General features: G+C 42.0%; 1 protein-coding gene across 3 annotated transcripts in view; it reads left to right on the top strand.

Moving 5' to 3' along the window:
- Positions 1 to 26195, top strand: part of PLCE1 (phospholipase C, epsilon 1) — a 348582-nt gene that overhangs the window by 240437 nt on the left and 81950 nt on the right. For all 3 annotated transcript variants that reach the window (XM_011988462.1, XM_011988460.1, XM_011988463.1), the window contains 3 exons: positions 7730 to 7875; positions 14792 to 15050; positions 16646 to 16851. In XM_011988462.1, the coding sequence (XP_011843852.1) occupies positions 7730 to 7875; positions 14792 to 15050; positions 16646 to 16851 (611 nt within the window). The remainder of the gene's footprint in view (positions 1 to 7729; positions 7876 to 14791; positions 15051 to 16645; positions 16852 to 26195) is intronic.

Here is a 26195-nt window from a genome sequence, read left to right as displayed (position 1 = left end):
GGAGGATCACCTCAAGTCAAGATATATTTGTCAAGGTTCTTTTTTCAGTTATGAGTTAACAGCAACTCAACTCAAAGCTACTCAGACAAAACAGGAAATTGGTGTATGTGTATGGAGTCATCAGAGGGCTGGATCTAAGCCCAGGGATGGCTGGATCTAAGAACCCAACCAATGTTTTTAAAATCTATCTTCATCTTTTCTTGGTGTTGCCTTCCTTCTCAGGCAGGCTTTCCTGATATTATAGCAAAGACAGCTGTCAACAGCTCCAGGCTCATATCTTTACAGTTTAGGATTCCAACAAAAAGGTTGTCTCTTTTCCTGATAGCTTCAGTAAAAGACTCAAGAAGGGCTTTAGTTGGCTGGTTGAGGTCATATGACAATCTTTGAACAAATCACTGAGCTCAGGCTTGCAGGAAGGAGTATGGTCAGCCTTATGTAATCTGTACAAATTAAGAAGTTAGACAGCTAAAACAAAACCCCCTACACAAGAAATCAGATTGAAAAATGGCATAGAGCCTAGGAATAGGCAAAGAATAGAAAATGATACACATGGTACAATTGGATTGCTATCTGGATAAGTGGTAGATAACAGTAAAAAATTAATACTGGAGATGTAAATTTAGAGCAAATAGTGCCATCCTCGAAAGCCAAAAAGAGATTTAGAGTTTGTTCTGAAGACAATTGTGATGTAGTTTAGGGGTAAGGGGAGAGTATAATCTGAGCTATGTTTGAGGCTCTGAAAAAGCTCCCTTTGGGTACTTGCCTTTTCCCCTCTGTATCTCTCCTAAGCAAAGAGTCATCAGTGGAACCATGCCAAGCAGAGCGAGGAGTTCAAGAGACTCTTCTGCACCCACTTCATGTCAAGGAGGATGCCTGGGTGTGGGAAACCTGCTGGCTGCTGTATCCTCAGGACTGTGATCCTGGCATGAATGAACCATGGCCTGCGCCTTTAAGGAGCTTATGATTGGAAGAATTTGGTCTAAGACAACAGTTTATATACACACACACACACACACATACACACACACACATACACACACACACACACACATACACATATGTAGGCAAGCACAGTGGCATGCACCTGTAGTACCAGCTGCTTGGGAGGCTGAGGCAGGAGTTTGAGTCCATCCTGGGCAACATAGGGAGACTCCATTTATAAAAAGAAATAAAAGCTTAAAAACTAATCATATATATATGATTGGGCTATTATAATGAAAACATGCTGTTTTATTCCTAGCAAGGAGCCAGGGAAGCCTTGAGAGAAGAGGTAACATTTGAGTTATCCTTCTCTTAGGAGGGGACTGTGATTGGGGCACAAACCCTTAGGGCAGTCACAGATTCTTCCTGGTCCAGCCTGTTAGGAAGTGGGATTTAGAGATTCCAGTCTTCAGGATTTCTGTGTCCTGTTACCTGGAATTCAGCATCTCTACAACAGTACTAGCAGCAGCAGAGCAGTCACAGTAGTGAACATCCGTCAAGCCCTTAACTGCACACTAAGCATCATGCTGAGATCTTTAGATATACTCTCCAACTGCACCCTCACAACAATGTTGGGAGGTAAACAGTATGCCCATTTTACTGAAAAGGGAATCAGGGCTCAGAGCAGTTAGACGCCTTGCCTCAGGGGCACGCACAGGAAACAGTGGGGCTGGGAGTGTAGGCAGGTCCACCCATCTCCAGCGCCGGGCTCCGCCACTATGCTGTGCTGCCTCCCCGCAGCTTCCCCTTGTTCCAGATGGGTTACAGTCTCAGTGTCAGGTACAGTTAACAGGCGAGGCCAGAGAGGTGATTTATAGTTTTGTAGTGGTACTACAGAAATAATGCCTGAGCTCTGACTCAAGGCCCTGGGGTGCAGAAAAAGGTCACTGAGCCCCTGGGTGAGTTTTCAAACTCCAGCGCATATAAGACTCACCAGGGAGTTTATCTAAAAATGCAAATTATTGATCTCTGACCTTAAGAGAGCCTGATTTCTCAGTCTGAGTGAGGCCTTGGAATCTACATTTGAACAAACACCCAAACACCACCCCCAGTGCTTCTGATGTCAGTGTTCCACATTTGAGAAGCACTGCCTATGCAGGGGTGTGTGTGTGTGTGTGTGTATGGGACTGTGCATGCACACATGTGCATGTTGTGTATGTGTACATGCCCACATGTGCTAGTCAAGATGTTTTAGTAAAGCTCTATGGAGGATAGGTATGGATGTGCACTACACATAAACTACTTGAAAGTAGCTTTGTCGTAGCCAGGTGTGGTGGCTCACGCCTGTAATCCCAGCACTTTGGGAGGCCCAGGTGGGTGGATCACCTGAGGTCGGGAGTTCAAGACCAGCCTGACCAACATGGAGAAACCCCGTCTTTACTAAAAATACAAAATTAGCCAGGCGTGGTGGTGCATGCCTGTAATTCCAGCTGCTCGGGAGGCTGAGACAGGAGAATCACTTGAACCCAGGAGGTGGAGGTTGCAGTGAGCCAAGATTGCACCATTGCACTACAGCTGGGCAACAAGAGGGAAGCTCTGTCTAAAAAAAAAAAAGAAAGAAAGTAGCTCTGTCTAGACTTTCATTGTATGTTGTAGACTTTACCATTTGAGTTCAACCTTTGCAGTTAGAGTGACCAGATACCCATTACAAATGATCATCTCTATGAAAACGTCTGCTTGGCATATTCAAGAAACTTTTTGGCAGAATGTCATTTGTCTCCTTTTTCTGGACCTGGGAACAGCACTGGGAAGTATTCAGGCCTTTTCCCAAATATAATCCCTGAGCGTTTGGAAGCTGAGAATCTTCCCTGCCCACGGCCTCCTGGGACTCTGGATGGCCTGCCTGTCTGCCAGAGACACTGAGCAACTCCATGCTGGAAATGTGGGAAAGATGGTCCCTGTCCTGGAGGTCTAAGGGTCTGCTGGGGGAGACAGAACAGACCCATGTGAAAGAGTCAGGCACACAAATATAACAAAAATAAACCAGAGGCAAAACCGTGCAGTGGTGAGAATCCAAGTGAAACTTTGGACTCAAGGTCCTACATTAAGTCAAAGAGAAATAGGAAGAAATGGAATGGAAGGTGCGAACCATGAGAAAAGCCTCCCTAGAGAAGCTAAGTTTCATTCATTCATTCATTCATATGTTCACTCCTTCGCCGGCTCTTGTTTAAACTTACTGAGGGCAGATCCTGACAGGTCACCAACACTGCTGCTTACCTGTGAGCATAGCAGATCCAGCATCTGCCTTCATGAGGATCACAGCACTAAATGTGCGCCAGGGTCAGGGTGATGTGGGGGCACCACAGAGCACACAGTGAGTGGACACACTCCAGGTGGGAAGTCAAGGAAGTTCTGCTCAAGAAAACGATGCTTTTATCAGACTCCTGAAGGCAGCCTCACCCTTTCCTTTAGGGGACCAGGGCGCGAGTACAAGGGAGGCCCCAGCATGTTGGCCTTCCCACCTTCTCTTCCCATCCTGGCTTGTGTGCCAGAGTGTGGATACCTCAGTCCTCATGTTCAAACCCTGTCCACACATCACCCCCACCCCCACTGCCCTCTGGCCTGGCTTTAGGCCTAGGGGTTACAATCTACCCTCTGAAGGACTGATCCAAATCAACAGCCCTTGCAGACCAGCAGTGGGCTTGGTGCTGTTTGGACAGGGAATTTGGGAGGCCTGGGTTTACAAGGGATAAATTATCTAGAAGTGAGTGTGCAGCCTGTGGACAGGCACGTCCCCTCCACCCCATAGACTTCTTACTCTATGGGGAGGGCACAGCTGGACGACAGCCAGTGTGGAGCCTTCTGAAGCCTAGGGTCCAGGGCAGGATCCTGATGGCATGGTCTCAGGACAGTGCTGCCTAAAGGATGAGTAGGGTTAGATGAGTAAAATGACAAGCCATGTGTGGTGGCTCATCTGTAATCCCAATGCTATGGAAGCGGAAGTGGGAGGATCACTTGAGGCCAGGAGTTCAAGATCAGCCTGGGTAATATAGTAATACTCCAGCTCTACGAAATAAATAAATTAATTAATTAATTTTTAAAATTTAGAAAAAATGAATCTGGACTGATGGGGAAGCCTTCCTGCAGAAGGAACAACCAGTTCAAGATTCCTGAGATGTTAAAAAGCCTAGTTTACCTCCCTAAAAGGAGGGATGTAGGGGAGAAGTGAGGTGGTTGGAGAATGGACAGGGGCCTGGTGGGCCAAAGTAAAGATTTGGCTTCACAGAGGACACAAGTAAGACATGGTGGACCAGGGAAAGGTCATTTTGAATGATGCAAGAACATTCCTTCCAAACTGAGTGTGTGTGACACCAATAAGGTATTTGATGTGAGGAGAGGGAGCAAACTGTTCTGTTTTGCTAAGCCTAAGAGTACTGAGAAAAGCAAAAGGAAGGAAAAAAAGATATTTTGGGAGGGTCAGTTGTGGAGGAGTTGTGGGCATGGTCCAGGGGGTTATGATGTCAGGATTAGCCCAGCACCTTCTGGGAGAGGTGCTTAAAGAATTGGTCTGGGGGCCAGATTCTCTCCTGATTCTGTGCTTGCTGTTGAAATAAGCAAAATAATCTGCTACCGTTAGCACCTTTCTGCTCTAGTAGCACTCTGTATGCCTAAACCATAGTACTTTATATTTATATAAATTTCTTTTGTTTTTCTATGTGATTGCAGTGTCCTGAAATTCTTTCTGGATTGACAACACATCCCATTTTCCATGTAGTAAATGTGACCACCTTTTATGCTTTGGTTAACATTTTGACATTTGTCACTGAATCTTCATTTCCTTTTTTGTCATTTATTATTTTATAATTAGTGGTGACCCTCTCACCACTTAATGCTTATAAAGTTATGAATACATCAGACGACCATAATAAGAATTGTCCATGAGGCTTGTAAGCAGATGTTGGGGGTGTGTGTGTGTGTGTCTGTGTGTGTATGTTTATGATAACAGTGCTTACATAATCTCAACAACGAGGGCCCTGGGGACTCATACTCGGCAATGGAACAGTTGGTTTAAATTAGGTTTCCATGTGAAATATGGTATCGCTATTTTTTTCCTCGCGTTGTGGGAAAGTATATGGAAAATGATTTGACTGATAGGAAATAAATCTGGATGAGTGATCAGGATTGTGACACAAACCAAGTGGTGGTCTCCACCTGCCCTGTGAAGCAGACCTCTCCAGGGGGAGGTGAGTTAACCCTTTCCAGCCGCTGGACTAGTAAGTCAATGCATGGTATCAGAACAGCCTGAAAGAATGATGACTTTCCAGAGACCCTGATTTGTCATCAATTTCAACCAGAAAGGAGCTAAAGCCATGGAGACAATATGGCCAGAGGCCTCAACAACTAATGAGTTGGGTGGCTTTGAAAAACTGTTTTTTTCATTTTCAGGATCTCATTTTTATTTGTGAGACCTGTTTGAATTTCCAACTCAAAGAGTCAGTAGGGTTGTGATGCTAAGTGTTTGCTGATGGTTTCCCATTGTAGGATAGGGCTCATCAAAACCCAGTCAGGCTAAAGGAAGAATTAGATGGAATCACCAATGACTCAGTTTCTGTTAGCAAAATAATTTCTTGCTCTAGTGAGCCGGGGTTTCACAAAGGTGACTTATAACCAAGGAACCCAGTGAGAGGACAGGCATGGAGACCGTGAGCAAGGGGTTACTCATAGCTGCGGGAGAGGGGTCAGCACTAGGAATCCTAGACAGTTCCTGGGATGATGTGGACCAGGGTTTGTCCCAGGGGTCTGATTCCAGACCTGTTCTCCTGATGCCACCCTAGGGCCCAGTGAAGTCCAGAACAGATGGAGGGCAGAGGCATATGCTGGGAGCCCACTAGGCTCAGGACTGGGCTTGGGGGTGGCAGGTAGCCCAGCACGTTTTACTTCAGTCTGTTTCAGAAGGGAAGAGGAAGATTATTAATTACTCCAGTGCCTCTGGCTCATACCAGAGAATAGATCTGTTTTATCACTAAAACTCCCTGTTGGTCTGATTTTCCTGTTTGTTTCTATGTAGGGATAGGAAAGAGGTGTGAGCAACCATTCATTTTGTTTTTTCATCTCTTTGCGCTTATTTTGGACTCTTCTCAGCATTTTCTGCTTTTATTCCTGCTCTGCCTTCACATGTGCAGCTCCAAACTGAGTGCTTAGGAGGACCTACCCAGAGCCAAGTCCGAAAAAACTCACCTTTCAGCCGGGCACGGTGGCTCACACCCATAATCCCAGCACTTTGGGAGACTGAGGTGGGTGGATCACTTGCGGTCAGGAGTTCAAGACCAGCCTGGCCAACATGGTGAAACCCCATCTCTACTAAAAATATAAAAATTAGCCAGGCATGGTGGCGGGCCCTGTAATCCCAGTTACTCAAAGTTGCAGTGAGCCAAGATCATACCATTGCATTCCAGCCTGGGCGACAGAGCAACACTCCGTCTAAAAAAAAAAAAAAAAGAAAAGAAAAGAAAGAAAGAAACTGTCAACTTTCATCAGATGAAAGAGCACTGAGCTGGGAGCTCTACTTTTGATATCAACAAGAATTGTGACCTTGAAAAGTCACTTCTCCCATGAGCCGTGGATTCTCGATCTGGAAAAATGGGGTTGCACTGCCCTCTGTGGTTGCTGCCAGCACTCAATGCCATTAATTCTTATCATTTTATCCACTTATACGCGGTATGCTATTGACCTTGAGCTCTTATTTCCTGCAGTTGTCATGGTCACCATAAACTCTCTGTTCTGGCCTCTCTCACTTAGGCCAGAGAAAAGTGTCGCTGCTCAGGCTTCAGCGCTGATGCTGAACCAAGCAGAGCTAGTAGGGCCATGTGAAGTCAAGACCAAGACTTTGGTTCTGTTAACAATCAAGTTTATCAACCACATGCTAGTCAGGATAGAGAAGGTAACTTAGGTGGACACCAGCATCCAAGCACAAAAGAAAAGGTGGCAGCAAAAAAATCTTAGATCAGAAGAAGATGATTTAGAGGCTGCATATCATAAGGGGAGGGTGTAGACATGGATCATTTTAAAATATTATCCTCCAATCTGTGTAGCAGGAAAAACAAATTGCATTAGAAGAACTTTAAGCCCAGAACTGGAGAACATTAGAGTTTGTGTAAACACATCAGGCATTTGTGAGTGGTTGATAGTGCAACCTCTGGAGCAGACACCCTAAGTTCAAACCTAGGCTTTGCTACCGTCAGTGTGGTTGAAGACCTTACACACATCCCTGAGGACAATAACAGTCCCTGACTCTTAGAATTGTTGTGAGAGATAAGTGAGGTAATATAGGTAAAGTGTTTAGAATGGTTCCTAGCACATAATAAGTGCTCTATAAATATTTGTTCATATTATTTTGTCATTTGAGGAGCATAATAGATAAGGCATTTGTAAAAGATCGTTTAAAAATGTTTTTATTTTTCATTTGATATTATGTATTTTAATAGTTAGTAAATGTCTTTAATTGATGGGTTAAGTACATTTCATTTTAATGTCCATCAGTCAAATATCTTTCAATCAAAATTATCCTTAGGCCTTATTTTCTTATAGTCTCAAGACATTTTTTCGATCAAAGGATTTTATGAATTGCCTTTTTCAGCCTTCTTGTTTTAAAGAAAATAAAGAGAGAGTTACAAGAGATTAAGGACCTATAGGTCTTTCATTTCCTAATACCAAATTGATATTTTTAGAAAAACAAAGAATACTTTTGGAAAAAAAATGCCAAACTTCTAGGATATAATTCCTGTGAATGTCTCTGTGTGTTTTCTAGGTGAGCTCCTGGGTGACGTGGCTGATCCTCACGGCAGGCTCCATGGAGGAGAAGCGAGAAGTCTTTTCATATTTGGTGCATGTGGCCAAGTGCTGCTGGAACATGGGCAACTACAACGCTGTCATGGAGTTCTTGGCTGGCCTCAGGTATAGTCAGTGGGGAATACGGTTATCTTGGCACAGTTGCTTCTCATCACCTAAATGGCTCTGAGTTGATTGTCCATGGAGTCACCTTTACCCAAGCCAGGTAATTGGAAATGATTATCTTGGGAAATGTATTATCTTCTTTCAGCACCAAAGGCCCTGTCCCTCAAAGATGCTGCAGAATTCAGCCCCTGTGGGCCAGTCACAATCCTACTTCACTGGGTCTGCTGTGATTCTGTGTTCTTGGCCAACCCAAGTGAAATTACTTGGTTGCATAACCCATCAACCCCACCATTGACTATTCCCCTTCCTGTCCTATAAACCCCACTGTTACCTGTCTCTTTTCAGGCCTGCCTTATGTAGTGTTCCAGTGCCGTATGCTATAGACCACCAACTTCCCTTAGTAATTACAGTGGCTAGCATTGACAATAGGACTCCAATAATGCTAGCTTTCATTATTATCAAACACTTTATGTCAAGTATGGGCTATGCACATTCCCTATATTGTATCTTTTAATTCTCAAAACAGGTTTATCAGGTAGATACTATTATTATTTCCACATTATACAAAAGAGGAAGCTAAGGTTAAGAGAAATTAAGTCATTCACCCAAGGTCACCTGGCATTGCTGGGAATGCAGGCAACCTTGATTTCAAAGCCTATGATCTTGACCACTACGATATCCTGCTCTTATGCCTTTTCCATCAAGCTAATAACAAAATCACCATTCTGTTCATCAAGTCACCTGCTTTATCCCCTTTTAGCCTCAGTTACCTGGCATAAAGTAACTATTCTTACTCCCATGGGAGGCAGCATGGTATGTGAGGAAGAAGAGCATGAGTTCTTAAGTCAGAATCACAGGGAATCAAATCCTGGTTCCCCCAAGGAATAGCTGTGTGATCTGGGCAAGGTACTTGACTTCATTGAGCCTCAGTTATTTTGTCTGCAAAATGGTGATAATACTAAAAAGCGCCTACATGTTTAGGTAGAATTCAGTGAAATAATATAAAGTATTTGACACCTGTGCCTGGCGTATGGTAAGGCCTCATAAAGAGAAGCTATTGTTACTATTATTGTTATTGCTTCCTGAGATTCACCATCCTCATGAGGGTTCTCACTACAAATGAATTTTACTTCAAAACATTACTGAGATTTTTCTTTGATTCTCCAGGTCCCTATGTAGGGATTCGGGGTTGGGGGAGGAGATGACAGCTCCCAGAGTTCTAATTTTTTTTTTTTTTTTCGGTCCTTTTCAACTTTCTTAACTAAGAGTAAACCCAAATGATCCTGTCCTTGACATTTAAAATAGTCATACAAATGCATAAGGCATGGCTCAAAAGAAGGAAAAAGTGGGAAAAAAAAAAAAAAAAAAAAGCCTTGGAGAATAGAAGGCTGTATTCGGATGATTTTGATTCTCTTTGTGATCAATTTTCTATAAAGAAAACATGTAGGCTGGGCACGGTGGCTCACGCCTGTAATCCCTGCACTTTGGGAGGCTAAGGTGGGTAGATCACCTGAGGTCAGGAGTTCAAGACCAACCTGGCCAACATGGTAAAACACCATCTCTACTAAAAATACAAAAATTAGCTGGGCGTGGTAGCAGGGGCCTATAATCCCAGCTACTCGGGAGGCTGAGGCAGGAGAATCACTTGAACCCAGGAGGCGGAGGTTGAAGTGAGCCGAGATCGTGCCATTGCACTCCAGTCTGGGCAATAAGAGGGAAACGCCGTCTCAGAAAACAAAAAAGAAAAAAAGAAAAAAGAAAATGTGTATTACATTTCTTTTAAGAAAAAAATTATCATATTTTGATAAAGTTATTTTATTTTAATAATTCTTATCATTCTGTGTCTGGCAAGTTGGTGCTGGCTGTTGGCCAGGGACCTCGCTTCCTGACCCCACAACATGACTGTCATTACAGCACAGTGACTGGCTCCTTCTGAAGTGAACAATCCAAGAGAGGGAGGCAGAGGCTGCAATGCCTTTTATATGCGAGCCTCAGGAATCACACACAGTCACTCCTGCCATATTGTACTGATCACGTAGGACCAGCGTGGATTCCTTGTGGGTGGGAACTACACAAAGCCACAAAATCAGGAGGTGTGGACCATGGGAGGCCGTCTTGGAGGCCGGCTGCCACATACCATGTTCTAGATTCTCTTATTACAAGAATGGCCTCAGAATGACCTATGGAGGCCTAGAGTGAATGGGACTGTAAGATTCAGCTGAGTTTAAATCCAAAATCCAAGAAGACCGTAAAGTCTGGTGATTTCCCTAATTTAGGAATAATCTCAAACCAGGACAGACCTCAACACTGATCCCAATGCATTTTGGCTCATACCCCAGATCCACTGCTGCCTAGTTTCATGCTCCTGTGTTTGGCTTAAAACTAAACTGATCTTTACAGATAAATAGGTGAAAGTACCAGGTATAATAGGTTTTTTGTTGACAGCTATTCTGTACACAGAAGATAAGTGGCCAGATACCGTTACGTTGCAATGATTATGGAGGCAGAGCTTATGTGTGCATTTTTAGGCTTGAAAGTGTTTAGGTTCCAAGCAATTAACTATTATCAACATAATAGAGATTTTTTTATTTTATTTTATTTTATTTTATTTTATTTTTTGAGACAGTTTCGCTCTTGTTGCCCAGTCTGGAGTGCAATGGCATGATCTCGGCTCACTGCAACCTCCGCCTGCCGGATTCAAGCAATTCTCCTGCCTCAGCCTCCCAAGTAGCTGGGATTACAGGCATACACCACCACGCCCAGCTAATTTTGTTTTTTTTGTTTTTTTTTTTTTTAGTAGAGATGGGGTTTCTCCCTGTTGGTCAGGCTGCTCTCGAACTCCCAACCTCGGGTGATCCGCCCACCTCGGCCACCCAAAGTGCTGGGATTACAGATGCGAGCCACCACGCCCGGCCGATTTTTTTTATTTTTTAAGCAATTAAATGGGAAGAGAAAGCATACTTGTTGTTAAGTGACTTTGGTTTTTTATAGACATTGTACATTTTGCCTCCTCTAAATTCTTAGCTCTTTTAAGCCACTAGTAAGAAGTACAAAGATTTACAATCAAGAATATTTACTTAGTTATTGTGCCAGTTTAAAATAACCCAAATGAACAACATAGGAAAATAGTTAAAGGAAATAATATGCTGCATCCAGATAATGGAATATTAAATAGCCGTCAAAAATGATGTTTGTAAACAAAACTTTTTTTTTTGAAATGGAGTCTCACTCTGTTGCCCAGGCTGGAGTGCAATGGTGCAATCTTGGCTCACTGCAACCTCCACCTCCCGGGTTTGAGCAATTCTTCTGCCTCACCCACCCAAGTAGCTGGGATTACAGGCACCTGCCACCACACCCTGCTAATTTTTTTGTATTTTTACTAGAGACGGAATTTCAACATGTTGGCCAGACTGATCTTGAACTCCTGACCTCAAGTGATCCACACGCCTCAGCCTCCCAAAGTGCTAGGGTTACAGGCATGAGGTAAAAAAACAAATTTTTAAGAGATAAGATCTTACTGTATCACCCAGGCTGGAGTGCAGGGTCAGGATCATAGCTCACTGTAACCTCTTACCCTGGGCTTAAGCAATCCTCCCACTTTGGCTTCCAAGTAGCTAGGTCTACGAGGAGTGTACAAGCACAATAGCTATTTTTTTAAATTTTTTAAGAAATGGAGTCTTTCTGCATTTCCTAGGTTGGTCTGGAGCTCCTGGCTTCAAGTGATCTCCCCTGCCTCAGCCTCCCAAAGTGCTGAGATTATAGGCATGAGCCACTGCACCAGGCCTGAAAAGTTTTTATATCATTGGAAAGCAGGTGACACATAATACATGAATCTATCTGGGAACAAAGCTCTCTATCCTGAATAACCTCAGCAATATTTATATACCCATATAGATAAGAATAAGATAAATACTGGAAGGAATGTCTGTGTATGGTAGAATTGTAAGTGGGTTTGCTATATTTTTGATATTTTCTAGATTTTCTACAATGAGTATCTAGTATCTTTATAATCATAAAGATGAATAAAAGTTTTTAAAATAGTGTCAATTCTCAATTCAACAATGAAGAATTGATCTTTGCTGAAGTTTGCCCTTTGCCCCCAAGTGAACCATAACTACTCGATTACTCACACAATAAGAAACCAGTGAGAACCATGTCTCATTCATTCACTTCATTTGTTTTTACCCCTACTTCATTCCCCAAAAAAGAATTCTCACTGTCTTATAAGAATCCAGTTATAGGACAAGCTGGATTTAGTAGTATGAAATCATAGTATGCTTTTACTTTTCTGATCTGATTGCCTTTCAAAGCTTCCAACCGGCTCTCCCTCCCCCAACCCTGGATTATGCTACATTGAGAGATCCTGTAGCTTTTGCAGTCACTTTCCCAATTAACACACAATCTCATTCTCCTGTGCTCTTGAACATGAATGAGTCTTGCAAACTTAAGGCTGTTTAAAAAAACAGAAAACAAAAAACAAGTTGTTTAAGACAGGGATCTCCAGCCTTTTTAGCACCAGAGACCAGTTTCATGGAAGACAATTTTTCCACAGACTGGGGATGTGGGGGTGGGGGGAAATGGTTTTTGGATGAAACTGTTCCCCCTCAGATCATCAGGCATTAGATTCTCATGAGGAGCATGCAACCTAGATCCCTTACATGCACAGTTCACAGTAGGGTTTGCGCTCCTATGAGAATCTAATGCCGCTGCTGATCTGACAGCAGGCAGAGCTCAAGCTGTAATGCTTGCTCACCTGCTGCTCATCTCCTGCTGTGCGGCCCAGTTCCTAACAGGCCATGAACCGGTACCGGTCTGCGGCCCAGGGGCTGGGGACCCCCGGTCTAAGAGTATCTACCATGTGATACTATTTACATAAAGTTTAAAAATACACAAACAATTCTGTAACTTGCTTGGTGATAGATGCATATGTTGAAAAAGTACGAAGAATTTTAAGGAAAGGAGAACCCCAAAGTCCCAGTGGTGGTCCTGTCTGGTGAGGGAAGAATAGAGTATGTGCTCTTGGAGGAATACACTAGGGCCTCAACCACATTGTTGATGTTTGATTTTTTAAACTGAGAGCTTGGCACATGGGTGTTTGTCATGTTGTACTTCTTTATGTCTTTGGATGTCTTATATATTACACAGTGATTTTGTAATCCAGTTAATCTAAATCAAAATTTTAATATCTCATTCAATATATATCTTCGTCATTTCTCTGTGTTTCACAACACAACCAGTCTCCGAGACTTGTAGTAGTGGGGAAGATATAATTTGTCTTTTTTTCTTACTTTTCCCTGCAACTGGATGTCTGCAGAAAAAAAGTGGACATGAGAGGAGAGGGGAAAGGATGGGGATAGAGGGAACACAGAGTCTTACTTGATGGGGCAGTTGTGCTGGCCTTGGTGCCCTCACAGAGACCAATGGAGGGTGCTTTTAGGTTTTCTTACTAGTTACTCTCTCTAATTTTTTCCACCTCCCCACTGCACCATTACCTAGCAAAATGCAGTGTACCCTCTGGTCAACCTCTTATTCCTCACCGCCCCCCCAGATCCTGTTCTCACAGGCCCTTTCTGCTAGGGTCTCATCTTTTGGCAGGCAGACCCTTCAAGACAGCTCAAGCCCCACCTCTTTGCACAGTATCCCCTCCTGACTCACAAGAAATAGCACATTGCCCTCCCAACTCTGCAAGCACAGGACATGTCTACTGGAATCCTTTCTCTCCCTTTGCCATCAGGCAGCTCCAGCTAGCCTCCAATCTTTAGGCAAGAGTCATGCACCAGTTCTTGTGATCCACAGACTGCCCAGGACACAGGTCAGTGTCCCTATGGAATTCACTTGGGGTGACCTTGTCCTCTTACAGAAAGGTGAGCCCTCCCACAATTGCCCCCAGAGAAATATTCCCAAGCTATCTGCTCAGATCCACTTTCTCTGCATGGGCCAAAGGAGAGTGGGAGACCACTCTGGGCAAAGCAGTTCAGGTAACACCTTGTGAGGGCCTCTCTTTAAAAGGTGTGGTGCACTGTCACCTGTGGGTCTCAGCAGGAGTTTCAGAATAGGGAAAGTCCCACTTAACATCCTGTTATGCAAATAATACTTAACAACAAGGTCCCCAAAAATGAGCTGGTGGCTTCATGTCAAAGCTTGATTCAGTAAAAATCAATTATATGGAAGAGGTGAAAACAATAGGCTTCATGCTGATCACTAAGGGGCTGGATTAATCCAAGAGTAATATTTAAAAGATCAAGAGGACCAGATGGGCCAGGTTTCCCCAGGCAGTCCTCCTCCACCAATATCTGTACAAACCATATTACCCTCTACTTTCCCTCTTTGGCCATAGCTGCCAGAAAAACGCAAACCTACATTCAGTGCCCAGCTTCCATAACTAACATATCCCATATCCCTATTTGTGTTTGCATCTGTCCTATTTAATTTTTAGTTTCAATTTATAAAAGTATTATTCATATTATCTGGGGAAGTAGGTGGGGATAGGAACCCTACATAAATATTAACAAGTAAAGAACACTTGGGGCGGGGCGTGGTGGCCTGTAATCCCAGCACTTTGAGAGGCTGAGGCACTTGGGTCACCTGAGGTCAGGAGTTCGAGACCAGCCTGGCCAACATGGCAAAACCCCATCTCTACTAAAAATACAAAAATTAGCCAGGCATGGTGGTGCATGCCTGTAATCCCAGCTACTGGGGAGGCAGAGGCAGGAGAATTACTTGAACCCAGGAGACAGAGGTTACAGTGAGCCGAGATCACGCCACTGCACTGCAGCCTGGGCCAACAGAGTGAGACTCCACCAAAAAAAAAAAAAAAAACTTGGTAAAGAGAATGAATTTGTATGGAATTTAGGCTCCTTGCTGTAAACTATATTATTTCTTCTTCAGTCTAAAAAACGTCATTTACTCGCAATAGGTCAAGAAAAGTTTTAAAAATGTGGCAGTTTATGGACCAGTCTGATATTGAGACCATGAGGAGCCTGAAGGATGCTATGGCCCAGCATGAGTCCTCTTGTGAGTACAGAAAGGTGGTGACACGTGCCCTGCACATCCCTGGCTGTAAGGTGGTTCCGTTCTGTGGAGTGTTTCTGAAGGAGCTCTGTGAAGTGCTTGACGGCGCCTCTGGCCTCATGAAGATATGCCCGCGGTACAATTCCCAAGAAGAAACTTTAGAGGTAAGGCCTTTCACAATCATCCTGGCCTGAAGAACCACTGTTGCTGGCTGTCTCATCAGGCCCTGTCTGTGCTCACCAAAGAAATGATCACTGATTGAACACAAGGTTAATAATTGTTATATTGTTTCTGGGTAGCACATAGATCCTTGGAAGTTCTGTGGAAAAGAATGTCAACTAGCACTGTGTGGGACATAGTATTGTGAAATTAGTTTTAATGTATTAGGTGTAATGTGTAAGTACAAGTCAAAAGGGCGTTGTTTTCTGGTGGTTTTTAAAGATTGACAGGTTTTTCTTATTGGGTGGGAATGTCTGGATGCAGGAGATAAAGAAAGTCCAATGACAGTATTAAGTTTTCCACATCAGTGGAAGAAAAAACTGCTTTATTTTCATCCTTTGTGGGAAGATGCTAGGGAGCCTGAAGATGCATGTAGAGACAAGTTCCAGGCTCCTGATCCCCAGAGCCTCGTTCCTCCCAGGTTCATTGCCTCCTGTTCCTGATTCCCAGAGCAGAAGGGATAGTGTGAGCTTTGACCCAAGGCATTGGGCATTGGAGAGACGGGGAATTGAGAAACTGGAGGGAAAAGATAAGGAAACCTCTCTCTAAGGTGTTTAAAAATGAAAGAAGTGACTAAAACGGAAAGAAGCTTATGGAGATTTTGAGAAGTCCCTTACCTGGGACCAAACCCAAATCTAGGATTATTCCTGCCATGATGACAGAACCTACTACTGATGTTTCTCTCTCTCTCACATACACACACACACACACACACACACACAGTCATGTACACGCCTTCTCCATGGAGTGGGAAGACTCTCTTCAACCTTCAGCCTCTTCTGTGTCACCTGGGAGCAAAGGCATCACCTGATATCAGGAAGACTTAAGAACCCCTGACAGGTACAGGCAGCACCACCGCATCTCTCTGGGTTATGAGCTAGGATAAAAGGGCAAGAAATGGAGGAGAACGCTTAAAGGAAGCCTCCCAGGCCACACCCCTCCAGCTTCCTCACGTCTTAAGAAGAGGGAACTCCACATCTCTTATCCCGGACACAGCTCTCACCTCTGATGGGAGAAGCTTCCTGATCAACTGTACAAACAATAAGAGCTTAAAGAGCTCAAAAACTAGGAAGAAGCCACTGTGTTATTATACAACACATGAGCAATAAAGCAAAACATCACCTCTTCTCAGTGTTTTGCTTGGGCCCAGTCATTTTATCTGGTTCCGTAGAATAGCATACTTTACTCATGGTTTTTCTCAATTCTCACTATAAGGATAAAATAACCATGCCCTTCCTCTGCAAATTGGCTAAACTTCTCCTTAGGGAGCCCTGAAATAATATTGTTTTTTGTGTTTTAAATTTGAAGTGGAGTGTCGATTCCTAGAGGGATTAAAGTTGTCTCAGTGGAAACAAGGGTGAATTTTGATATTTCATGTGGTGAAATGAAAAAATGTTTTTCCTGGAGGCTCTTGTTTTCTTTCCCATAAAATAGGCACAAATGCCATTATTTATTACGTTATGATTTCTTTTCCCTAGCCAAGTAGGTTATCCAGGCACATTAAGTTGCAATAGCAAATTCTCGATATATTTTTCTGTAGTTTGTAGCAGATTACAGTGGACAAGATAATTTCTTACAACGAGTGGGACAAAATGGCTTAAAGAATTCGGAGAAGGAGACCACTGTCAACAGCATCTTTCAGGTCATCCGGAGCTGCAGTCGAAGTCTGGAGACAGACGAGGAGGACAGCCCCAGTGAAGGGAACAGCTCCAGGAAAAGTTCCTTGAAGGATAAAAGCCGATGGCAGTAAGTTTTACACGTTAAAAGTGAGGAATGCTCATGTCTTCTTTTTTCCTGTTAATGAGTTCTTTCCTACTTCAGCTTAGTTTCAGATGGACACTTCATCAAAACCTGCCACTTTTATCATTAAGCCACACTTCTTTATCTTCAAACTTTACCAATTCCGAATTCAAATTTACTTCTCTCATTTTGCTGCTTTGTTCTAAAATTACTGCTCATAATTTAACTTCTTACCATCTATTACTCCTTTAAAAAAAAAAAAAAAAAAAAAAACAAGCAAACAAACCTAGAGCTATCCTGCCGTTTCTAAGAATTCAACACATTAAATTATTAAATTTCAGGAGGAGAGCTGTGATCTTTTATTTCCTAGTTTTTGTAACAGTGGTTTTTTTAATTCTTGGGTGGGGTACTGGGGTGGGTATTAAGATATTTTTAAATCAAATCTACTGACTTAGTTAGGTCTGGGTGATATCTAGAAATCAGTATTTTTACCTCTCCCAACCTCTGGGTGATTCTAAGTCGAGGGTTAATTATCTCACTTTGAGAAACGCTGCTCTGTAAGTTGAGGTAAAATTAACCCTACACACACAAGGCATCTGCAGGTTTTTTAATTGTTCAGTAATTCCAGTTGTTCAGAGATTGTTTCAAAGATTTTTCACTTAACAGGTTGCTAACATTAGTGGCAATCTATACATAGAGAGAAGACCTCTACAAATAAGCACATCTGCACAGAAAGCCTCTCAGAGCCATTTAAGTTCTTAATCTCTCTCTCTCTCTCTCTGTCTCTCAGCATCTATGTATATATCTATTTCTTCCAATAAAAGATTTTGTAGATGCTTTTAAGAATAAATATGAATAATTGAGGATATTAAAGAAAAATAAGAATAGGACAAAATAAAACATACAAAAATGTATGTTATATAGTCTATAGAGTGACTACATTTTGTTCTGAGATTACTAGCAGTAACAGGAAAGAGGAAATCACAATTCTTTATAAGTTTCACAATATTTGTAAGAAAAATTAAACAGATGTTTGGGAGAAAAATGCCTTTTCCTCGTACTGTATCTGGCTGAAATTCCTTCCTTAAATCCTATCGGATAGAAATAGATAAAATAATGAATTTCATATGGCTTTTTTTACAATAACCTTCATCTGGGGCTGTGTGTGTGTTTGTGCGTGTGTGTATGTCATTTGACCTTTCTAAAATACCTTCAGGACTGCCACTTTTACTGAGTGTCAGACCCCTAGACTATCCTTTCCTTTCCCTTGGAGTTCCTTCAAGTGGTAACTTTCTTGCATCATTTTCACCTGTTATGAAATTGTTGTCTCTAATTTTCTCCACAGTCTCTTGTCTTCTTCCTAATCATTTTATCTTCTACATCCTAAGAACATTTCTCTTCCACTGCCCATTTTCCAAACCCTGCTGCGAGCACTCTTAGAAGGGGAGAAAAACACAAAAATGCAAATATTTCTTTTATAAAACCTGTGAAGTCATATTGAAATCCTCACTTTGAAACTTGTGTACTTAAGTGCCAGTGATAGCTTCCTTACCTCAAGTGACTGCTACTCTGAAAGGAACCTCAACACACAAGATAGGTGGTAGGACTGTTTAATGGAATTCACCAAAACCAGATCAGCAAGCACTATTTCTGTGGCCATTTGCCGGGACTTGGGAATCCATTCCTGATTGAGAGCCCCATGTTAAAATGTCCAGTGCAGGGTTATGTCTGCCAAAGACGTGCAGATTGAAAAGCCCATAGGAGCTGTGCTTTGTTGATCTGACTGAAACAGAGACTCTACAAACAGCAACCTCTAGCCCCTGTTCACTTGGCAACCACCAGCCCTGAGAAAACTACAGCAAAGAAAGAAGGGACAATCTCATGGTCCTTTGGTTTACCCCACCTACAGGGTGCTCTTATAATTCTTCACAAACCTCACAGCTACTTCTGCCAGAAAACCACTAGAAACACTCATAGAAACCTCAAAAACTGATTATAAAAAGTTCAAGATTTCTTTTTGCTGGGCCCAGTGGCTTAGGCCTGTAATCCCAGCCCTTTGGGAGGCCAAGGCAGGTAGATCACTTGAGCCCAGGAATTCAAGAGCAGCCTGGGCAACATGGTGAAACCCTGTCTCTACAACAACAACAACAAAACAAACTCCAAGATCTCAGCAGGGAGGGAATTGAGCTGAAAAAATCTTGAAATGTCAATGGGGTCTTCAAGTAGGCTTATCTGACTTCTTTACAGATGAAGAAGTTGTGCCTAGCGAGCTGAAGTCACTTGTCTGACTAATAAACAGTAGAGCTGGGTCATGAGCCTCACCATTTGTTCAGTCACAGGGGAGGATCCTTTGTCCTGCAATGTTTAAGGCATTTCTTTTGATTGTAGAGGGGCTAACCTCAGCCTCTTTTTATGTCTAACTCCTGAAGATTAGGAACATCTGAATTCTGAAAGCATTGCAATTACATTTCATATGAATTATAATGCTCATTAATAATTACTTTTTTGTTTATGAGCCTAAAGAATAAATAAGCTATGTATTTGTATGTTTAAAAACATACAAAGGCATGGAGACCTAAGAGTAGCATGCGGCACCATTGTTGGGAAATAGAAATGAGGAGTATGAAGGTGTGTAGAGAAGAGTATAGAGTCATATAGGAGCTGCAAGTTCTTATTGTCGTCATTTTCAATATTGTTGACCCTCTTTGGCATGCTGCACCTTAAGAAGGATTTGTACATTTGGAGAAATGAGATATAAGTAGATGATGACAGAAACCTACAATGGAGGCTGCTTGAACTGATTAAGAACTCAAACCTTCCAGTCATATTGCCTGGGACTGAATTTTGACACCACCTCTTACTATTTCTGTCACCTAGGTAGGTAGCTGAATCTTACTAAGCCTCAGTTTTGTCATCTGTAAACCGGAAATGACAATACTACTTGATAGGGTTTTTGTGAGGATTATGTGAGAGATGCATATAAATTAAGCAAAATGCACGGCACACTCTAAGTGCCAATATAAATGGTGGCTATCATGATTAATGTGTGCATCACACCCTTAAAATGCCAAGCTGAAGTTCTGAGGGTGATATGGTTTGGCTGTGCCTCCAGCCAAAATCTCATCTTGAATTGTAATCCCTATAATCCCCACGTGTCAAGGGAGAGACCAGGTGGAGGTAATTGAATCATGGGGGCGGTTTCTCCCATGTGTTTTCAGGATAGTGAGTTCTCAGGAGATCTGATGGCTTTATAAGTGTGTGGTTGTTCCTCCTGCATTCATTCTCCTTCCTGCCACCTTGTGAAGAAGGTGCCTTGCTTTCCCTTCACCGTCCACCATGATTGTAAGTTTCCTGAGGCCTCCACAGCCATGCTGAACTGTGAGTTAATTAGACCTCTTTCCTTCATAAATTACCCAGTCTCGGGCAGTTCTTTATAACAGTGTGAAAATGGACTAATACAGGGGGCTCCAGCACTTAGGTGTGGACACCCTTGGTAGCAGTCAACATTTCAGAAGAACCCTCAGTCATCCTCCTCTCCCTTACTGCAAAGAGGTATTTTCTGTGTCCTTCTATCGCAATAGCCTCATTAGAGACGCGCCTGGACGATAATCCAACCCCACAGGGATAGGAAAAAAAGAAAGCTAAGCAGAATATCTGAGAAAAGATAATAGTTACCAGGATTAACTACACACACACGAGTATGCATGTGGATGTCCCAAATCATAAAATGATAAGAAATCAGTTATTCTCCACGGGGAAAGATGCAGGCAGGCCTCAGCCTTACCAATGCCCAACTCACAACATCCTTTATCTGTACCAGCTGCCTCAGCCCAGCCCAGACTTTCATACAGTCTCACTCCCCGGCTTTGCTGGGGATACCTGGGATTCTGTATTTGTCTCTCTTTCTACTTCTCTGGCCAACACCTCAGACCCATCTTGCGTCTGTGATTTGTAACAAAGGCCATTTTCCCACTACCTGCACAACTTTCACCTTAGGCTTGTTTCTCACTTAAATCCCAACTTGAAACTTGGACTCTATTTTTACAGAGAATCTCCATTTGTATGGATGGCTTTGTTCTATAATACTAAGTAAACTCAAGCCAGACCACAATATTAGCAATATTTAAGATGCTAATGTTTATTGAGAGCCTATGTTTAAGCAAACACTGCCCTAAATTCTTTCCATAGATTAAATTATTTAATCTTCGTGACAGTTCCATTTTACTCTCATAGGTAGCAGGGCCAGGATTTCAATTCAGGCAGGCTGGTTCCAAAACCCACAAACTACTTAGATATAATAAGAGAATGCTTATAGTCAAGGAAGGTGCTAGGTTAATTAAAAGCAAGAATTTTCCAGAAGAGAGCATTAAAAACACTAGATTTTATTAGAGAGAACAGCTGTAGCAAGAGCCTTTGGAAAGGACATAGGTTTACTTCTATCTTAAAAAATCAAATTAGGCTTGTTTATCACGTGGTGATTCATGTTCAAGGGATAATGTTAAATTTGCAGGAAGCAAACGAACCCTTACAAAGAAAATATTTAACCAGGTTAACAAATACCTGTCAATCACCCAGTGTAAAATTTTCATCAGGGAAATTAGACAAGTGTTTATCTGTCTATGGTTTCTAACTGAAGGATACCATGGAAGCTTTTTAGGAGTAGGATAAAAACCTTTCTTCTATTTTTACTCCTTGGTCCTCTCCTTAAGTCATACAACCTGAGTTTGATAAGGTATTTTCTTTGCTGGTAAACCACATCTTTGATCTTCGGTTAACATTATTTAGTTCCTAAATAAGTCTTAACATTCTACCTTATCCCTTCTTGTAAACTCACAGGAAATTATCTTCTAAGAGAATCAGACACAAAATTGCATAACATTCACTATATCATCTAAGAGACAAAAGCTACTAGTTTCCTGCTTGAAATGAACTTATTTCATTACGAACAATTGTCAATTTTATTTTGAGCATTAGTCCCTGGAAGATTGCTTTTTAATGGAATTATTACCATCTGGCATTAGTTCTTTTTTGCATTCTAAAATAAAAACTGACTCCAAGAAAGACAGCGTCCCCTCTCTCCCAGCTTACCTCATCTCTGAGCAGCAGAAACAGGCTCCAGAAAAGCCTTATAATTTTTCTTTCCAGACACTATTTTTTTATAATGCTTGTAGTAGTTCACTGGAACATGCTTGACTTAACTCAGAACTTAAATTACATGGAATATGGAAAACACCATTTATCTTGTTAGATTAAAATCAGAAGTTCTATGTCCAAATTTACATGTTGTATTTTAATGGGTACTAACACTCACCAATTGAATCCTTTTTGCTCTTAAAATAACAAGAAGTAGGACATGGAGAATGTGGAAATGGTCCCGGAAGAAAGTTCCTTGGCCGGGCGTGGTGGCTCACCCCTACAATCCCAGCACTTTGGGAGGCCAAGGCAGGTGGATCACAAGGTCAGGAGTTCAAGACCAGCCCGGCCAAGATGGTGAAACCCCGTCTCTACTAAAAATACAAAAATTAGCTGGGTGTGGTGGCGGGTACCTGTAATCCCAACTACTTGGGAGGCTGAGGCAGGAGAATCACTTGAACCCGGGAGGCGGAGGTTGCAGTGAGCTGAGATTATGCCACTGCACTCCAGCCTGGGCAACAGAGCAAGACTCCTTCTCCAAAAAGAAAAAAAAGAAAGCCCCTCTAGAGGAACGGCTGGGCCGAGATAGCCTAGAGAAGAGGAAGTGAGAAAGGAAAAGTGCAAGGAATTGGTCTTCCTATATTTAATGAGTATACTTTACCAAGACAGGCGCTGTGCTAAGTGCTTTCCAACTGTTATTTTATTTGATCTTCACCATTATTCTATGAGATGAGCATTGTCTTTTTGCCATCTAATAGTGAGGCTCAGAGAGGTTGAGTGTTTTAATGAGGTCACACAGCAAACAGGTGGTGATGTTTAATATTAAACCCAGGATGACTGCAGCAGGCATATATGAAGCCATTGTGTACAAGGACATAAGTATTGGTTTTCCAGTGTTACCGAGAGCAATTTCAGAGGGATGGAGCTAAATAAGACGCAAATGATTTTTTTATTTCACTTTTTATGAAGTGAATGAAGTAATATTAATTCATAATATGAAGTAACATTAGGAAAAGAGTTTAAAATATAATGTAACCCCAGATCTTGGTGGTGGTGGTGGTTGTTGTGGTTGTTGTTGTTGTTGTTGTTGTTTTGACAGAGTCTTGTTCTGTTGCCCAGGCTGGAATCCAGTGGCACAGTGCCAGCTCACTGCTCACTACAAGCTCAGCCTCCTGGGTTCAAGCAATTCTTGTGCCTCAGCCTCCCAAGTAGCTGGGACTACAGGTGCCTGCCACCACGCCCAGCTAATTTTTGTATTTTTAGTAGAGATGGGGTTTCACCACGTTGGCCAGGCTGGTCTTGAACTCCTGGCCTCAAGAGGGTCACCTGTTTTGGCCTCCCAAAGTGCTGGGATTACAGGTGTGAGTCACTGCACCCGGCCCAGATCTTGGTTTCTAATACCATTCTTCAAGAAAGGGGGGCAAGGTTTCTCCTACAGTGGTTGATTCTAGGACTGGGGCAGAAAATATACAAGATGAGCCTGGAGAATCTTGTTGTAGTAAGGAAGTGCTCAAAAGAAACACAGTGATGGGAGCTGTGAAAGGAATGCAAGAGCCAACAGGAAGAGCTCCCAATGGCCACAACAATAAAATAAATAAAGTGATATCACATTATCAATCACCCAAAGTTTTAATATTCATGAGGTCATACCGATATAAGTAAATGATAAATAAACTAACAAATGGGGGAGAAGAGATCCATCTTGTGTGCAAAAGAATTTCCAATAACTTAGGTAGATTCTTCACCTTCAAGGAAGTGCAACATAACTCCCCACGCCTTAAGAGTGAGCTGGGCATGGCGACTTTTTTCCAAAGAGTAGAGTATGGAAATGAGTTAATAATAATAGTAGTAACTGTACAGTGGCACATGACACACAGGTCCTCAGCCGGGTGATCAGTGTCAGTATCACCAGGGAGAAGTCATGTTGGTAGTGGGTGCTCTCAACATGATGTGATAAGAATGACACTTTACCTCTATGGTCTTCCTTCCCCAAATCCATAACCTGCATCTACTTATGGGAAAAATATCAGCCAAGTCCTAATTGAGGGACCTTCCACAAAATACCTGAGCAGTACTCCTCCAAACTGTCAAGAGCACCTAAAACAAGGAGAGACTGTCATCGCCTAAGGAGACCTGACAAGTAAATGTAATGGGAGATCCTGGAAGAGAAAAGGGACACTAGGTAAAAACTAAGAAAATCTGAATAAAATGTGGACCTTAATTAGTAATAATGTGTTAGGATTTGTTCACGAATTATGACACATATCCCAGACTAATATAAGATATTAATAGGGACATTTTTGTGTGAGGTATATGTTCTTTGGAATTTTCTATAAGTCTAAAACTATCCTAAAATTAAAAGTTTATTGAAACAATGTATTTGAATAATTATCAAGTGACTGAGTATAACTAGCACCCAGGGTTAGAACATTGCCAGCACCCCTAAACTACTTATTTCCCTTCCCAATTATTACCAGCTTCCCCCTAGAGAAAACTATTATAAGTTTTACAATAACATCTTGTTTTTCTTTGTAGTTTTTCTACTAATATGCATTCCTAAATAGTATAGTAGTTTCACCTGGTTTTGTAATTGACATTTACATAAATGTATGTATTTATGTATCACAAATACATATCATATACATTCTTGTGTGTCTTGCTTACAATTTGTGTTATTTCATGTAGTTAGCTATTGCTTATTCATTTTCATTGCTGTACAGAATGACATTGCATGAATACACCAAAATCTAGGCATATATTTTATTGTTGTTGGACTTTTGGCTATTTCTTGTATGGTGCTCTGAAATGGATTTTGTCACCATCAGATTTGTGAGACACTAAAATTCAATATTTCTGGTAGACTTTTTTTTAAAAGAATATCCACGTGTGGGGCAAGGAGGTAGAACCTGCTGTTTGAAAGCAAGAATGATAATCTTGTTCAGGGACAACAATCTAAACTGAGGAGTGTCAACAAGCCCCATGATACTGTCGTTGCCTCATCAAGAGGCAGTAGGTGGCCCAAGTGTCTCCTGAGCATGAGAGCCTTCCTTCCTGGAGACACATGGACCAGCCTATGTACCAGCTCCTTCACAGTTTTACTCACTACTTTGCTAGTGATGTCTGTGGACCAAACAGCAGAAACCTTGATCTTACTAACAACTTCCTATGCTTTGAAAAGAATGAGACTCTTGGGCAGGTTCCTGCCAAGGTGGCCAGGTAAAAAAGAAGCAATCCCTTGCCTTCACTGCTCCTTGATTCTCTTGGCTCAAATAATCCAGGTTCCTGACTCAGTGGAAGGAACGTGCTAAATTTTCTATGCAGACTAGCCTTTTCTGTGTACACCTACGCACACGCACACAGAGAGTAGAAATCTAACGTTGAGTCCAAGAGAACTGTTTTACTTATCTGGCCACCGTGATCATATTTCCCAAGGAGTGTCCTTTTTAAATTTCATTTATTTTTATTTTTTAAGACAGGGTCTTGCTCTATTGCCCAGGCTGGAGTGCAACGGTGCCATCACAGCTCACTACAGACTCCACCTCCCAGGCTCCAGCAATCCTCCCACCTCAGCCTCTTGAATAGCTGGGACTACAGGCATGCCACCATACTCAGCCAATGTTTGTATTTTTTGTAGAGCTATGATCTTACCACGTTACCCAGCCTGGTCTCAAACTTCTGGGCTCAAGCAATCTGCCTACTTTCTTTCAAAGGAGTATCTTTGAACTAATTGTATTTTATTTTTAACAGAGGTACTTCTCGGCCAGCCGGTTAAGTCTTGTTTTTACCTATTTTAGCCCCAGTATATTCAGATCATGACTTTTGTTTATGATTTAATTGAAGGCAAACAAGCCTAACAATGAAAATCCCAGGCTATGAAGTTAGACCAAAACCTTACCTTGGCTTGGTCTCTTCTGAGATGGGTTACCTTCAGTAAATTACTTTCCCTTTCTGAACCTCAGTTTCCTCATAGGTAGAAAAAGAATAATAAAACTTACCTTGCAAGTAGATTGGATTTAGTACAAAAAATGTACATAAAGTATTTAACACAGTTCCTGACACAAGAGGGAAAACTAGTACATAATAAAGATTATTGTTGTTGAGAATAAAAATACAGTAACTCATCTAGTAGTTGTTTTCTTATGCTTATGGTCAGATACCTTGCTAACGATAAGAATACAGTTATAAAGAATATTAGAATACAGTTATAAAAAGTTACT

Source organism: Mandrillus leucophaeus, unplaced genomic scaffold, assembly GCF_000951045.1.
Source record: "Mandrillus leucophaeus isolate KB7577 unplaced genomic scaffold, Mleu.le_1.0 Scaffold331, whole genome shotgun sequence".
Classification (NCBI taxonomy): domain Eukaryota; kingdom Metazoa; phylum Chordata; class Mammalia; order Primates; family Cercopithecidae; genus Mandrillus; species Mandrillus leucophaeus.
Note: the sequence above shows the minus strand (reverse complement) of the source record. Positions and strands in the feature narration are given on the sequence as shown.